The 16,529-nt window shown below is 37.7% G+C and overlaps 2 protein-coding genes across 3 annotated transcripts; one reads left to right on the top strand and one right to left on the bottom strand.

Moving 5' to 3' along the window:
- Positions 1-1,996: 1,996 nt before the first annotated feature.
- Positions 1,997-6,345, top strand: LOC147864138 (YebC-like protein). 2 transcript variants are annotated; one of them, XM_087320495.1, is made up of 7 exons: positions 1,997-2,144; positions 3,383-3,666; positions 4,582-4,643; positions 4,726-4,885; positions 5,040-5,317; positions 5,774-5,897; positions 6,070-6,345. In XM_087320495.1, exons 1-7 carry the CDS (start codon positions 2,123-2,125, stop codon positions 6,082-6,084), a joined length of 945 nt encoding a protein of 314 aa, XP_087176621.1. In that variant the 5' UTR covers positions 1,997-2,122; the 3' UTR covers positions 6,085-6,345. The 2 variants fall into 2 exon arrangements, with proteins under 2 accessions (XP_087176621.1, XP_087176620.1); XM_087320494.1 differs by having other exon boundaries at positions 6,066-6,345.
- Positions 6,346-8,291: 1,946 nt separating this feature from the next.
- Positions 8,292-11,672, bottom strand: LOC147864137 (UDP-D-apiose/UDP-D-xylose synthase 2-like). Its single transcript, XM_087319809.1, has 9 exons — positions 11,353-11,672; positions 10,754-10,846; positions 10,574-10,681; positions 10,154-10,268; positions 9,907-10,040; positions 9,699-9,800; positions 9,525-9,617; positions 8,807-8,942; positions 8,292-8,712 (listed from the first exon to the last, which is right to left on the bottom strand). The coding sequence occupies exons 1-9, from the start codon at positions 11,632-11,634 to the stop codon at positions 8,597-8,599; spliced, it is 1,179 nt and encodes a 392-aa protein (XP_087175935.1). The 5' UTR covers positions 11,635-11,672; the 3' UTR covers positions 8,292-8,596.
- Positions 11,673-16,529: the final 4,857 nt, after the last annotated feature.

The raw sequence follows: 16,529 nt of genomic DNA, 5'->3' as shown, positions 1-16,529 counted from the left end.
TAGATCTGCGAAGGTGGTGATGGTCGACGGGTCCTGCGTCCGGCGCCATCTTGCTGCCGGTCCCTCCAATGTGACGCCAAATTCCGCTATCTTAGAGCGTTCCTCTTCCTCCGGGGTCAATCGCTGGGACACATGGTTTGCTTCCCATGTCTGTTCAAAGGCGTGAACATGAGCTTCCGCGTCCGGATCATCTCTATACTTGGAGTACTGGAACGGTATGTCGTCGTCCGGTATCGGTGCGCGGGCTGGTGGTGTTGGTGGTCGTTCCTGGTTTTTCTCCGGCGTCGGTGGTCTTTCCTCTTCTTTTGGTGACGGAGGCCTCTCCTCCTCGACTTCCGGTGTCGGAGGTCGCTCTTCCTCTGCTGGTTCCGGAGGTTCCAGCCTTAGCACTTCCGGTTCCAGTGTCGGTAAGGTGTCTGATCCTTCGTCCTCCGGTCCGCCCGAGGTTTTGTTGCTGCTACGGTAGTTCGTGTGCACGTTGTATTCCCCTTCGGAATCCGATTCATACGCTGAAAAGGCTTCTGCTTCGCCTTCTCCGCTTGCCAATGCCTGAAGAAGGGATTCGGTTTCCCGAAGGCTGCTTAGGCTGCTGCTGTCGTCCGGGTGCGATGTTTGCTGTAACCAGAGGGACTCCTCCGCTACTCTCTGGATTACGTTGGAAAACGAGCGATCCGCTCTAATTTCCTGCGCCGCTTGCTGGAAAGCCTCACGTCTCCTTTGCCTTTCGGCAAGGCGTCGAGTTCGATCTGTAACCAGGTCGTGCGTTGATCTAGTCATCCATTCGTGTCGTCGTTCGCTGCCAAAACAGGAATCGTGGTCGCCAAAAACTGTGTTAACTCTTAGGGTCGGACAATGGCCTAACACAGGGTGTCTACGAAAGACACTTCACCAAAGGGGTGTTATGGCAAGAGGATTAGGATCAACGATTAATCCGACTTAATTAGGTTACTTCGCAAGATCGTCCTTAATAATCACATGCGTAAGATATAACAATGAATGCAGAACGGCAATTAACACAGAGATATAAAAACACTAATCTTTATTAATTATCCGCTGCTCATTACATTGTATCCGGGCCTTTAAATAGGTTTTCGGTCTGTAGTACATAACGGTGCCATCCGCACCTATTCGGGATCGGTCCGGATCCGAAATGGCATACCGATTCCGGTCCGTCCGTCCACACTAATAGCTTACTTACAACCATTCCTAATAATTAAATAACTCCTCCGTTTCACACTCTGGACTCCTTTGCCGGCCGGTAACACCAACAACAATGTAGACTAAGCATGGGCCCAGTTCGATTTGGTTTCTTGGCCTTGAAACCAAATTGAACCATTCCTACATTGCAAAAACCAAATCAAACCGTTTAAAGAGAACTTGAAATCAAACCAAACCAAACCAAATAATTTTAAATCTAAACCTAACCATTTAACTCAAATTGATTAAACAAAAAAACATTAAATTAATAAAATCTTTGAAGCTTAAATTAATTAAATCATTAAACATAAAAAACCATCGATTAAACATTAAACTGATCAATTAGGGAAAGAAAAAAAAAGTTATAACTGAAAATCGATAAACCATCAAACCTAGTCACTTAACTGATAAACCCATAAACCAGAGTTTTAGAACCAAACCATTTACTGATAATCGAAACCAAACCAAACGATTTAATTATATTCTAATAGATAAACCACAAATATAATTAATCGTTAATTATATTCAAATCAATAAACCGTTTAATTTGATTATATTCTAATCGATAAATCCTTGTGAGGATATGGTCGAAGTAGACCCACGAGCACTAAGAAATAAGGCACATGGACCATATATCCTCACAAGCTCTTGTATCGCAATCGGTCTGGTCCGTAGACATTATTAGGACATGTGTGTGTGTGTGTGTGTGTGGCAAGGCATGGCATGGCATGAGCAAAATGGTTATTTATACAAATTACGATATTACCCCTCCCCAGAAACTTTATACAAAGAGGAGCAATTTACAGAAATAGATGCCCCTTGCCCTGTTTCTGTGGCGATGGACAAAACCCTAATCCTCCCCGTCTCACTGCATTAATGGAAACAGATTCCTGAGAGAAATTGCAGGCTTTCTATCGATTTCTCGATGCTCTTAACCATGAAAAGAGGTCAGTCATTATCATCTCATCTCGTGCTCAATTCGATCCTATTTCTGAGCAGGAGAAATATCTTCTTTTGCAGGTGCTAGACCCTAGAATTCACTCTCATATTATTATTAGTATGCCGTCGTTCACCATCTCTATATTTGTGAAATAAAAGTCATTTTTTCCCGTCAAAGCTATGCCATTCTCGATGCATTACCATCCTCGAGTTATATTTCTTCGTTTCACATGGTTTGGGAGTTGCGTGCACAGTTCAAGCGCAGTTTCATATCATATTCATGATTCTTCAGAGATCCTGGAAGTCTCATAATTATATTATTTAGAAATCATGTAACCTTCGTAATATAAGAAACGAAAATTCGGGCTTAATCCTTGCCTTTACATGGTCTGATTGTGGTTACCTAGTGTACATGGACTGTCATGTCGTCTACTTCAGAAATCAATCATGGAAATCTTATCCGAAAACTCACTAACTATGGCAGTTTCGCTGCCCTTCATCATCTCTATTATTGTAGCACACGTTTTTAATGGGCTAAAGACTTCCAGGTTTGGAGCAGAAATATTTTTAGAATTAGATTCAAGGAAACGTTCATATTATTGAAGTAGAAAATCTTCCTTTCTGTGCTACATTCATTTTCTTGTTTGATGGTGCTTGCACATTCGACTTATACCATCATATCATACACTCCAGAAACATATATGTGAACGTCTAAAAGCTGCAGGACTGTGGCGGTTTCATTGTGTTTCATATCTCTCCGCTTCTGAAATGAAGGGTTCTCTGACCTTCCTGTGCCAAAACGTTAAATTATACATAATATTGGAGCAGAAGTTTGCTTTTTCCTCTTACATAAAGCTCATATAAAGCATTTCTTCTACGGCAAACTTCATTTTTTTGGTCTCGAAGATATCTTTTCTTTACCCACCACTTCAATTAACCTAACCATCCACAGCATACACAATTTTTGCTTTTAAAATAAAATTTGTTTCATCTACATAAAATTACTACACTCACCTGAAACCTTTGAGAATATGCGAGTGTTTAAATAGTATACATCATCTGAATTAATAAACGTGGTATTCTTTTAAACTTCCAATCTTATGTAGGCCAAACTTTGTGCTTCTTCAATGCTATTTTCCAAAGTCTTACGTATTTCTTAACAAGCAAGTGTTTATTTTGATGTTCTATGTAGTTGAAATCATTTGAATTGGATTATGGCTCTAACCCTTATGTTTCATTTTTATAGCGTTGGGGATTTCTGTGGAACATTCATGCAAGCTAGTGTTTTGGAAGAATAGTCCCAGCTGCAGGGCTTTTGCAACTATAGGAAGCAGTCAGAAAGTTCATGCTGAAGGGTTTGGTTTCTGTAAATCTATTTCGATGAACAATAAATCATCCTTCTTTCATCCATGTCATCAGTTCGTGTATGATCCATATGATCAAAGTGGGTTATTAATGAGAAGCAGAAAGTTGTGGACTACGATACCTGTGCAAATGGGTAGAAGGTCATCTAAAATTGCAATGAGAAAGGTTCTCTCCTTCTTTCAATGGTAGTGTTTCTACATGTGTTGCATTTGAATTCAAAGAAGAACAACAGAAATTATGCTACATATTTGCTTTTTGAAAGGGCGAACATAATGGAACACAAGGAAAAAAGGCTGTCTTGGCCTAAAGGAATTAATCTGCTCAAGCTGGTCTAGATTTTTGTCTTTTTGAAAATTCTGTAGTGATAGATTTACTATCTCAATCTGTTTTTCACAATCTGAGTAGCCTATTTATCTGATTCTAACAGAATTAAAATATTCGTTCTTTTCCAAATTTTCGTACTGTTAACATCCTCCAATTTCATACTTGAGTGTAATTTTTGTTAATATACGAGAGTATCCTGTATCTCGCCTAACTTTTGTTATTTCTTTTAATGTGATCATATCTATATCTGTAAACTGATCGATTCAATATCCATCACAAACAGAGTATCTATAGAAACTTGGATGGCTGGCTCCTTTTTTGGGTTGCTGCCTTTGGTATGTGTGGAGTTGATAGAAGAGCTAACCCATTTATGCATGAGGCATTATTGTGCTCCCCTTTTTCTGTTTCTTGGTATTATCATTTGTGACAAGGTTACTTGCTATTATCATTTCTATTGGAACTCATGTCAGTGGAGTGGAAAACCTGGCTGCATTACAGCTCATGCATCCAAGTATAATGGCTGACATGGAAGGGTCGACCTCTTTTCGTTCATAGAAATAAATATGAGCATTGCTAGATAGTAATTTCAATAATATTGAAGTAATCTTAGTTCATTGAAGTCTTATTTCATATTTGATGTCATTGTAAGATGTATGTATGAAAGTTAAGAATTGTTCTAAGGTAGCAGATTCCTATATCTCTTTACATGTGTTAATCCTCATCATTGCTGTTGAACAGTGATTTTGCCTTGACCAGGGGGCACAGGATGCCAAAAAGGCAAAGCTTTATGGGAAGTTTGGCAAAGAGATTGTATCAGCGTATGTTACTTTATTTGCTACTTGTTAACTTTTGGATACTGTGAAGCTCTTAAAACAAGTAACATGTTTATTTCTCTCTCAGAGTCAAGAAAGGAGGATCCCCAAATCCAGTTGCAAATTCTGCATTGGCCACATTACTACAGTATGCAAAAGATTTTGATATCCCCAAGGACATCATTGAGAGGAACATAAAAAAAGCCTCAGAAAAGGGGCAGCAAGATTATGAAGCAGTAACCTACGAGGTGGGGGTCTCAATGATCATGTTACTTGAATAAGTAACAAGAATATGTGAAATATGATCAAATATATATTGTATTTGTATGATAGGAAGATACTCTTTAATAGTGAAATCCTAGCTGGCTATTAGGTAACTTGCAGTTTTTTTTTTACTTTTAGGCATATGGATATGGGGGTGTGGGCATCATTATAGAGGTCCTTACAGATAATCTCAATCGTACAGCAGCTAATGTTCGTGATGTGGTACGAAAGAGCGGCTGTAAAATGGCAGATCCTGGCTCTGTTCTATTCAACTTTCGGAAAGCAGGTGTAGTGAATGTGAGGGCAGATAAGATAGAAGCGGATGCCCTTCTTGCAGCTGCCATGGATGCGGGAGCTGAAGATGTTGTTGAGCCAACATTCTATGAAGACGACGACCCAAATGATCTGTCTGAGAAGTGAGTTCTCATTCTTTTGCGACCAATATTCTGTGTCTCGATGGTATCTTTGTGGATAAGAATATTAGAGTTGCGTGACGGGAATAGGCAAATGTCCCCAAGTTTTTATTATTTCCCCAATTATATGAAGAAGGGGGTAAACCGACCATGTAATTGCTCAAATAGCACATATGATTGAGAAAAAGAGGATGAACTGATCACATAATTGCTCTTTAATGGCGGACTTGGGGACATTTGGGGTAATAGAGAAAAATCACTCATTCAGGTAAGTAAAAAAAACTCTAGAGTATTCCAAATTTGCCCCTAAATTAGAATGCTGGGCAATTTTATTCACATTGTTCATTGATATTCACGATGAGACATCATAGTGAAAGATTTAATGTCTGTTGTGTTCCATCGGCCATGTTGATGTCTTGTAGACATTAATATATATTTCTTTTTTTATCTCTTTTTCAGGTACTTTAAAGTGATTACTCCTGCAGATCAATATGGTGTCATATTTAAGAAATTGCAAGAAGCTGGTATCCCTGTTGATCCTCAAAACTCAGGGCTTGAGCATGTACCTACAGCTGCATTAGAGGTGAATATCTCAATCTGGAAACTCCATTGTTGTACAAACTTTGCTTTTAATTGCTCACAACCTGCTTTTCTAACCCATAATGCTAATATCTCCTAGAAACCGGAAAGCACATTTATCATTTCATATTCTTAATTCCCTTACAAATGTTTTTTTCTAATTTCTTTGCAGCCAGATGATGAAGCAGTAGACCTAAATAAGGCACTGATGGAGAAGTTATTGGAGCTTGACGATGTAGATGCTGTGTACTGCAATCAAGTCTGATACAGTGAACTTTTAACATGTTACAAGTTGGAAGTTTTTCTATGCAACTGAATAATATCATATTTTACCATTGTAATGAGGTAAAACACTTGTAAAGACAGATTTGTAGGTCCTGATTCCTAAGAAATTTTGATTGGATTAATCAACTTTGAAAATCAAGTCAATCTTAAACGAGTTTTAGTTCAAATTTTGCCTAAATTGAGAAGAATGTCTTGCATAAATGGGACAGTAAGAAGCATTAAGAGTGTATAATGTATGATGATACAAGCAATAAAGAAGGTTTGAATGTAGGAGATGTTGTTTTAATCTAATAGATGGATGTGCAGATTCACCATTCCTTTTCAGCGTGTCTATTTTTAGGCAAAACTTCTGACCAGGGTTTTATCTTTAATTCTTTATTTTTTGTTCTTTTCCTAAAGCCTCGTAATTTTGAGGGAAAGGGAATGAATTGGCCATGCAATTACTTAATCATCAACATGTAACTGGCCGTTGGAGTTGCCAAGGGAATTCTTTAGGATATAACAAGAATGTAGGAGCATTCAATGAAAGAAAATTTCAGGGTATTTTGGCTGTGTACAAAAATAAAATCTACATATAGAATCAGGATTTGCCTCCCAAGTATAGTTTTACGGATTATTCGTAATTCTTTAGATAGTGATGTGATCCCGTTCAGTAGCTTACTCTGATGGGTTTGGCCATGTGAAGTATGTCAACTTTCTTGATGCTTTTTCAAGAACATCATTTTTCTCATTACTACCGTTTGCCAGGTTTGCATGAGAGAGGTGATGGGGATATATGAACTTCTACAAGTGGCAGAAACCAACAAGAAAGACACACACAGAGAGAGAGAGAGAGAGAGAGAGAGAGAGAGATGTAGTTGACTTACTCTTAGCACATGCATCGGCTTATACAATATCTCACTTCAACCGACATTGTAAGAATTGTCTGCCCTTTCAGTTTTGATGTAACTAAGTCACCAGTAATGGCTTTTTTTATGACGAATAAATTTCAACTGCCCTCTACCTCACGAATACTACCTTTTGTGGAGTATTTTTCCCAAAAGATAATAAATCTTTAGCCCTCAGAATTTCTGGAGTTAGATCGACATTAGCCCTTGAAAATGCACACTGATAGATTTTTTCAAACTAAAAATGAGTTTTTTTAACATTTCAGAAGTCAAACTGGAATAGAACCAACTGCGTATACCAGACAAATCTGTTATTTTTTGTATCGATGCAGCCATTCATTTTGTCCATAAATCTTGAGGTGCACAATGTAATGTTTTCATAAAACCATTAGACCATTCGAGATTATGAGAATGCTAGGATAGCTATTGAGCATTGATTTGGATATGCTAAGTTTCTTGAACTAAAGCTCAAGCAAAAAACTTACATATACAAATATACAAACCAAAGTAAAGACAAAGCATTGTTATTTGATTCAATAGTCTATTCTTTCATTTAATGCGTGATGGGTGGGTGAAAAGCATTGTCATGAGTCATGACTTTATCCTCACTGGGTAGTTTTTTTCCAGAGAGGACAGGGTAGCAAGTTGTCATTAGATGTGCCATTGTTGGCTGAATAGGGCCTTACAGCTTGTGGAGTGATTGATGTGTAAAAGCATCACCGAATCAGGGCATTATGTGTTTAGAAGGGATCTTGTTACATCCAAACAGCTTTATCTATGTGTAATTATAATTCAAAATAGAGTGGTGGTTGAGAGCAAGTTGTCATTTGAAATAAAATAATTTGGTATGTTGGGGCATACAACTTGTGGGCTTACAGATATATGGGTAAAGTTTAATAATAAAAGAACATTAAAAGTGTTAATAGGAGTCCGTTCACATCTTAATTGCTATAAATTATGCATTCCGTCATAGTTATCCATCATAACAACCGTACATGCTATTAGTATGGCTTTTTAAGATCATTTATAAAAGTAAAATCAATCTACTTTACTTGAACCTTTGATTAAAAAACAAGCATGGTATCCACAGTACAATGGCTTTTAAAGAAACTCTCAAAAGCCTAGATCGTTTGGGATGAAAATATAGTTATTTAAAAAAGAGCTATACAGAAACATTGACTTTTACAAATAGTTCAGCTAAAAACAAACATCCTTAAGAAAACACCTTTGCTAAAACATTTTCTTATTATTTAAGAAAGCTTTGTACATAACCAGAGCATATAAGATCCAAGATATGCAAATAAATAAAACAAAGCAAAACTTTTCTTCGGAAATTAAAGGCCACATCATTTGCAAGAACTTAGCACAAGGCCTGGTTATAAGCTCTTTATATATGATGATGATCAACCAGTAAAGAATTGGTCAAAGATAAAATAAATATTAAGGCAGGCAGGTTTGCAAGAAACATCAAATTTTAAATGGGCCAGAGAACAAAACTCAGCACAAAGACCACCGCACTGTCATTACTTATTCAGTGTGAAGCCAACGCTTTTGATTGAGCTTGCTTGATAGCATTGGCATAGGTTTTATGCTGATACGTCAGAGTTGTATGCAAGAGATCTGGCAAAGAAGTTGACGGTTCCCATCCTATATTACATACACACAAACGCAAATCACACTTCTATTGATAACAAGCCTATGAGAAGATATAGAATTATACAAATAAAGTTATATTACTTACCAAGCTGTCTTTTAATTATTGTCATGTCAGGAATCCTCTTATCGCTATCATCATAACCCTCTCCATAGAATTCCTTCGAGCTTACATCAATGGTTGGTATCTCAAGCATAGGCTTTTCACTGACGTTGCTGTAGATCTGACCCAAAAAAACATAAGCTCGGCAATCAAAATGCAAGGAATTAAATTATATTCAATATAAATATTTCTATTTTGTTTAGCAGCATGAATGACTGGGGTTAGACATTTTTAGTACAATGACGGAATAGAACTTCCATTAACTGACATTAATTTCAGATATATCTTACTCGATGTATAACGGGCTAAAGCTATTATTTGTCCTTGCAAGCAAACATTAACCTCTCTTGTTTGCTCAATAGGATTTTGGTTCGGCTAGGTTTGTATGGACTTCAAAGGCTATGTTTTTTCCAAATCCTAGCTGGCCACATTTAGATTTTCCAGTTAATGTGAATGAGTGAGTGCGCACAACAAACACAGGTGAGTTACAAAATCAAACAGAGAAAAGAAATTGTGTATGGACAGAGAGAGAGAGAGAGAGAAATGGATTATACAATGAAAAACCAAATGATACAAAAAATCATAAATGGTTTAAACAAAATGTATATCACGGAGAAGAGTGCAAACCTAAAATATTAGAAAGAGAAAATCCATCTCACGAATAATAACCTACCCGTTATCTTTCAAAAACTAGCAAACTAACCTCAGCCATTAATTCAGCAAGCTCCTTCACAGTAACTTCATTGTTGGGATTTCCGACATTGAAGATATGTCCGTTTGCTCTTTGAGGATTCTCCTGCATTGAAGAATAATGTTGTTGTAGCACTCCATATGTGTGAAACACTAAATAACTAGTGCTAAGACAGGACAATCTTACAATCATCAGATGCACAGCTTCAATGGCATCCTTAATGTACACAAATGTTCGCTGGGAGATACCACCATCCACTAGTTTCAAAGGTTCTCCCCTCAAGAGATTCTGGAAGAAACATCATGAGTTCAACGTCAATTATCACCCAAACAAACACATCAACATCAAGTTTCTGAACACACAGATTAATAATAAAAACAATGACTCTACTTACATTGCTGAAGCAAGCAAGAACTCTAGGCACACCTTCACTTGGACCATCAATTCCAGGAATGAAATCCATCCGAGGACCAATCCAATTAAAAGGTCTGACAATTGTAAACTCAAGTCCATTCTCTGCTCCCTCACCTACATACACATCATAACATTCCGGTAAAAAACCAAGGAGATTAACCATACATCTTGCAAAAAGGAAGCTCAAAAAATATCTGTTTAACCAATTACAAGATCACACGGTTTACCATAAATAACCCTTTCAATCAATTGCTTAGCACATGCATAAGACCAACGTTGCTTTTCCACAGGACCAAATATACAAGGCGATGTGTCCTCACTCAGCACATAGAATTCCGGATCCTGTAAGAGAAAAAAAAAATGGAAACAGACAACTTGATGTCATACGATTAATTTCAAAAACTTGTCAGCCAATCTGTTAACAAGGCCATTAACTCCACTGATGCAAATCCATTCGAATGGAAATAAATAAATTCCCGACATCACAACTCCTAGCACATTTGAACTATCCACAAGTATATTCTAGTGGTTAGAGAGATTTTACGATTTCTAATGAATACACACAACCAAGACTTAAAATCGACCAGTGATGAGGTCTGTTTCCCTACTAGCCAAAGAAGTGAAGATTGGACAAGTAGAACTCATACCTGTCTGAGAGGACTATCTTTTGGAAGAAAGCTGCCAACAGTCTTCCCATAAATCTCACAAGTCGAGAAATGGATAAGTCTTTTGCCATTATCTGAGCAATAGCGCACCTTCCACAACAAACAGCAATGGCATTAGGTCTTTCCTTCACTTCTACGCCCTAAAAACGCATTATTACATACCACTGGTAGAGCATCCACAAAGTTGCTGTATATTGTATCTAACGGTCGGGTGTTGTAGTCAGCTGGGGTACAAATAGCAGCCAAGTTTATCACCTGTTAAACAAGAAGAAGATCAAAGCAGTTACACCACAATGGGAGTATTGAGACTCGGAGAGACATTGTCTCAAACACGGATTTTAAAGAGAACAATCTTCGAAACGAAGCAAATGATTCAAGAAAAATAGTCGAACACCCTAGCTTCATTGTCTGTTGACCTTCTTTCATAAAGCAATTATAGAGGAGAGACAAGCATCATCAATATCTGAGCTCAATACCAAGCAGCAATGGAAGCCAAAAACACTTCCGGAACAAAAATAGTAAACACAGAAGAAGAGGGGGACTTCTGAGAGGCTAACCACGATACGAAATCCGTGGTAAATGCAAATGCATATACGATCCGAGGAACTGCCAAATTTTGAGAAAAGAAAGAAACAATGGTGGACGCAGAAGGAGAGGAGAGGAGAGCGAAATGTATGTGCGACTACACATGGAGGAGAGAGAGAGAGAGAGGGAGAGAGAGGGAGAGAGAGATGGTGATGGTGATGATGAAGATACTCTACCATGTCAGAGATCTTGATGAGGCCCTCAAGGCGCGAGTCATGCTTGATGTTGATTCTATGGAACTCAATGCGTTCGCTCCATGGCTGAGAGGGTTCAAGCAGGTGTTGGATCTTGTCGCTGTAGACATCAATGGCGAGCACTGTATGCTGAGTTTCCCACATCAGTTTCTCGCAGAGGTGAGATCCGATGAATCCACCAGCTCCGATCATACAGATGGTGAGAGGAGGAATGGGGTTCCCGTCAAGGTCGAGACGCGCAGTAGAAGAAGAATCAGAAGCCATGGGTGGGTACTGAAGAAGAAGAAGATGAAGAAGAAGAAAGGGGAGGGGATTGAGGGGAGAGAGAGAGAGAGAGAGAGAGAGAGAGAGAGAATGGTGTGGAAGGAAAGGAAAGGAAAGAAGAAGAAGAAGAAGAAGAAGAAGAGGATGATGATGATGATGTGTGATAAGGAGGCTTAAAAATAAGCAAAGGAGGAATTAAAGCGCAGAGAGAGAGACAGAGACAGACAGAGACAGACAGAGAGAGAGAGAAAGCGAGAGGAACCCAAGCCTCTGTGTGTGTGTGTGTGTGTGTGTGTGTGTGTGTGTGTGTGTGTGTGAGAGAGAGAGAGAGAGAGAGAGAGAAGGGAAGATGAAGAAGAAGAAGAAGAAAGGGGAGGGGATTGAGGGAAGAGAGAGAATGGTGTGGAAGGAAAGGATTCAGGAAAGGAAAGGAAAGAAGAAGAAGAAGAAGAAGAAGAAGAAGAAGAGGATGATGATGATATGTGTGACAACGAAGCTTAATGATAAGCAAAGGAGTAATTAAAGCGCAGAGAGAGAGAGAGAGAGAGAGAAGGGAGATGGAGAGGAAAGGAAGATGAAAAATGATGGAAGACGAGAAGAAGAAGAAATGGCTAATATATGTGTGTGTGTGTGTGTGTGTGTGTGTGTGTGTGTGTGTCTCGTCTCAAGAAAAAACAGCCCTTTTTTTTGTGTGTGAAAGAGAGAGATTGTGTTTAGTTGGGTGTGGGTTGTTTTTCGGTAAAAAGAAAAAGACAGAAATATCTATGTATCTCTACTACTTACTAACTGTGTATGTATGTATGTACTACATAGTAGTAGTATAGTATGTATAGTATACTACTACTATTACATACATACGACTACCACTAGCGACGCTACTAGTAACTACTACAGTCTACTACTACTAATACGACATGCCCACCCCCCTCTAGGTCCCTCCCCATTTTACATAACACATATGGTGTATACATACATACATACATACATATATATATATATATATATAACGTAACTCTCTCGATGTATAGAATAGATCGACTGAACCAAACGAGCGTCACACTAGCATGTGATAGAGAAGAATAAATATAATTATGGGGTTTTGGTGTTCCCCCCCCCCCCCCATTGGAGGGGGGGTTTGACCCTTTTTGTAGGAGTGCTCACTCTGCGGGCAGCCGCACACGGTGCATGCAAGGCCCACAACCCTTGACCCATCCATATTAATATAGCATTGGAACTTTAGGGTGTGTGTATGGTATGTTTGTGTTTGTGTTTGTGTTTGTAACACTAGTTAGTCATACACACCACATGCCACCCACTGTCCAAGTTAAAATGAGGGTTTGGTGAACAACGATACGACCCTTTTTACTACTCTTTGACCACTAGATACGCTAAAATCTAGAGCTCGATTTTCAAGCTAAATAAATAATATGAAGGAGAAAAGCTTGTCTTCATGTATTGTTGTTGATATTATTATTATTATTATTCTAGAAAGAACAAAGAAGAAGAAATAAACACGCAATTGCTTCTTTTACCAAACATGTGTGCCATACATAATACTTTGTTTCTCTTTTGTCCTCTTGCATCATTACAGTCCGCATGTCACATCTAAACATGTTACAATGATGACGAATAAATAAAAAAACAAAAGACAGCGCGAATGAACAGAAAACTTTACTCTAAACCATTCCGAAATAAGCTAATGATTTACGAAATGAACTTGATTTCGATTGTTCCAAAGGAAGGCAAATGCATTCTCACTATGGGCAAAATAAATTAACAAAACAAGTTGAGCCAATGCAATTTTTCAAAAGCATCACTTAACACTCTTTCTTTTTTCGCTCTTTCTTTGAGATTTGTCCAAATAGGCTCTAAAAATCTTGATTTAGTGTTCTCTATGAATGCAATTGCTATAATACGATCAACAAATATTTTGTAACAATTTACATACCAAGATCATTGTAATTCATGGTCTATAACTAAAGTTTTTATTTCTATCAAAGTGCATTATTTGACCATCCCTTTGTCATGAATGGTTCGAGACATGTATGTAACGCACCAATATGTGAAAAATGAGTGTCATATAAAACTAGACACTATATATACATGCATTTTATAGTGACATAGTACTAGATGCGCAAATTATATGCATTGGTCACATGACACAATTCTAATGGCATTAAGGACTGTGTGATTTTGATTAGATGCCTAATGTAGTACAAAATTTCCATGGATTCCCAGTGTCATGATAATGATTGTGTTTTATGGTTAGATGTTCTTTACTTGATATTGTGGTAAAACATTTATTTGCTCACAACAAAATAGAAAAATATTGCGATTGAACCTACATGTTTACATCATGAGTGTCAAATTTCCCATAGTGCAACATGCACATAAATGTTTCAGGTTAAGACATTTTACTTTAAACATATGGGTTCCACCATAATGTTCAACATGGGTGGCAATGCTAGATTAAAGCTTGCTTGTCTCTCCTTTTGACGTCTTTATAAAAGACAAACTTCTACATATAGTCAAGTGATAATAGTATGGTGTTTGAGCACCGACTCTTGCATATTTGTAACATTAAGAATACTTATGAAGTACCGAACCCAATTGTTTCATCTGGACAAAGTTTAACCTCATCATGTCATTTTATATTGTCTTACGACCACCACAAAGCTCCTTAAGCATGTTATTATAAAAGCCAAAAATCTAATTGGTTATTCACCACATATTGCCATTTAGAACTCGACTTGTATCAATGGGGCTTTCTATGTAGTAGAGGAAAAGGTAATCTATCTTATGAAAATAATTCTTAGGTTAAAGTTTAACTTAAAAGAACTTCTACCCTCCCTACCCCACAAAAAAACACACATAGGACTAGACTCCAACAGGTATGTATTCATATCATGAAAGGCATTCATATTTTCATGTATATTGATCATATATGACATGTGAAAGTTGCCATGACATGAACAATATGTATGCACTGCCAAATTTGTTTCCTTGTCAATATATACATATATATACACATAAAGGAGTCGCAACCATATGGCTACAAGAGCTACGAGCATGAGTCATTATCAATAAGGTGAAATATCTTATTTATTATCATAACAACAAGTTCTAAAGATATACAAAAAAATACATATCTTAGTACAATTCATGATTCAACATTTTCACCACAATTAGTCAAACATAAGACACACAGACACAATTTGCATGGAATCTATAATCTTATAGTCACATAATTCTTGATGCGTGTGGATTTAACCACGATGACACTCACATTCGTCATGCTCATAAAATTATTTGATCAAGCATCGCACCAGGAAATCAACATCCCATCATCTAATCTATAATTATTCGAGTCATTTCATAGCACCCATAATGTATTTCTTTTTTTTGGGGGGGGGGGAGGGACTTGCAAGCTCATGAAAGGCTCAAACTTGCCCCATTGAAAATTCATAGAAATAAGTATACACATTCAAAATTTCAATTATCTCAATCCTTCAAATTCCATATGTGCAAACAAAAACAAATCCATTTTCCTAAAACCAACGTTAGCTAAGAAGGAACTCACACCATTTCCAATGATTGATATGGGCCTAAATGAAAATGAGCATACGGTCCTGTATTCTCTTCACACATGGGTGCTTTAAAACCCCATGCATTGTAATCAAAGTCTACTCAGTATAGACAAAGGGCCAACCCCATTTCCCATGTTATTGATAAATGTAAACATGGCATACGCCCTATATTCTTTTCACACAATGATGAAGGAAAGGGACATCGTCAAATGGGAGGGAAGAGAGGTCATTCATTTCCACATCAACTACCTTGTACAAATCTTTTGCTCTCCATCTCACTTGAATGCATCTCGGCTAAGTGCAAACTTTTCATTGAAATCATTAACAACCTGCACATGTGGCACCCATAATGTATTTTTTTTGGGGGGGGAGGGACTTGCAAGCTCATGAAAGGCTCAAACTTGCCCCATTGAAAATTCATAGAAATAAGTATACACATTCAAAATTTCAATTATCTCAATCCTTCAAATTCCATATGTGCAAACAAAAACAAATCCATTTTCCTAAAACCAACGTTAGCTAAGAAGGAACTCACACCATTTCCAATGATTGATATGGGCCTAAATGAAAATGAGCATACGGTCCTGTATTCTCTTCACACATGGGTGCTTTAAAACCCCATGCATTGTAATCAAAGTCTACTCAGTATAGACAAAGGGCCAACCCCATTTCCCATGTTATTGATAAATGTAAACATGGGATACGCCCTATATTCTTTTCACACAATGATGAAGGAAAGGGACATCGTCAAATGGGAGGGAAGAGAGGTCATTCATTTCCACATCAACTACCTTGTACAAATCTTTTGCTCTCTATCTCACTTGAATGCATCTCGGCTAAGTGCAAACTTTTCATTGAAATCATTAACAACCTGCACATGTGGCACCCATAATGTATTTTTTTTGGGGGTGGAGGGACTTGCAAGCTCATGAAAGGCTCAAACTTGCCCCATTGAAAATTCATAGAAATAAGTATACACATTCAAAATTTCAATTATCCCAATCCTTCAAATTCCATATGTGCAAACAAAAACAAATCCATTTTGCTAAAACCAACGTTAGCTAAGAAGGAACTCACACCATTTCCAATGATTGATATGGGCCTAAATGAAAATGTAGCATACGGTCCTGTATTCTTTTCACACACGGGTGCTTTAAAACCCCATGCATTGTAATCAAAGTCTACTCAGTATAGACAAAGGGCCAACCCCATTTCCCATGTTATTGATAAATGTAAACATGGGATACGCCCTATATTCTTTTCACACAATGATGAAGGAAAGGGACATCGTCAAATGGGAGGGAAGAG

Source organism: Azolla caroliniana, unplaced genomic scaffold (assembly GCF_043228905.1).
Source record: "Azolla caroliniana isolate FFs.n. ecotype wild unplaced genomic scaffold, voAzoCaro1.0.p SCAF_5, whole genome shotgun sequence".
NCBI lineage: Eukaryota > Viridiplantae > Streptophyta > Polypodiopsida > Salviniales > Salviniaceae > Azolla > Azolla caroliniana.
Note: the sequence above shows the minus strand (reverse complement) of the source record. Positions and strands in the feature narration are given on the sequence as shown.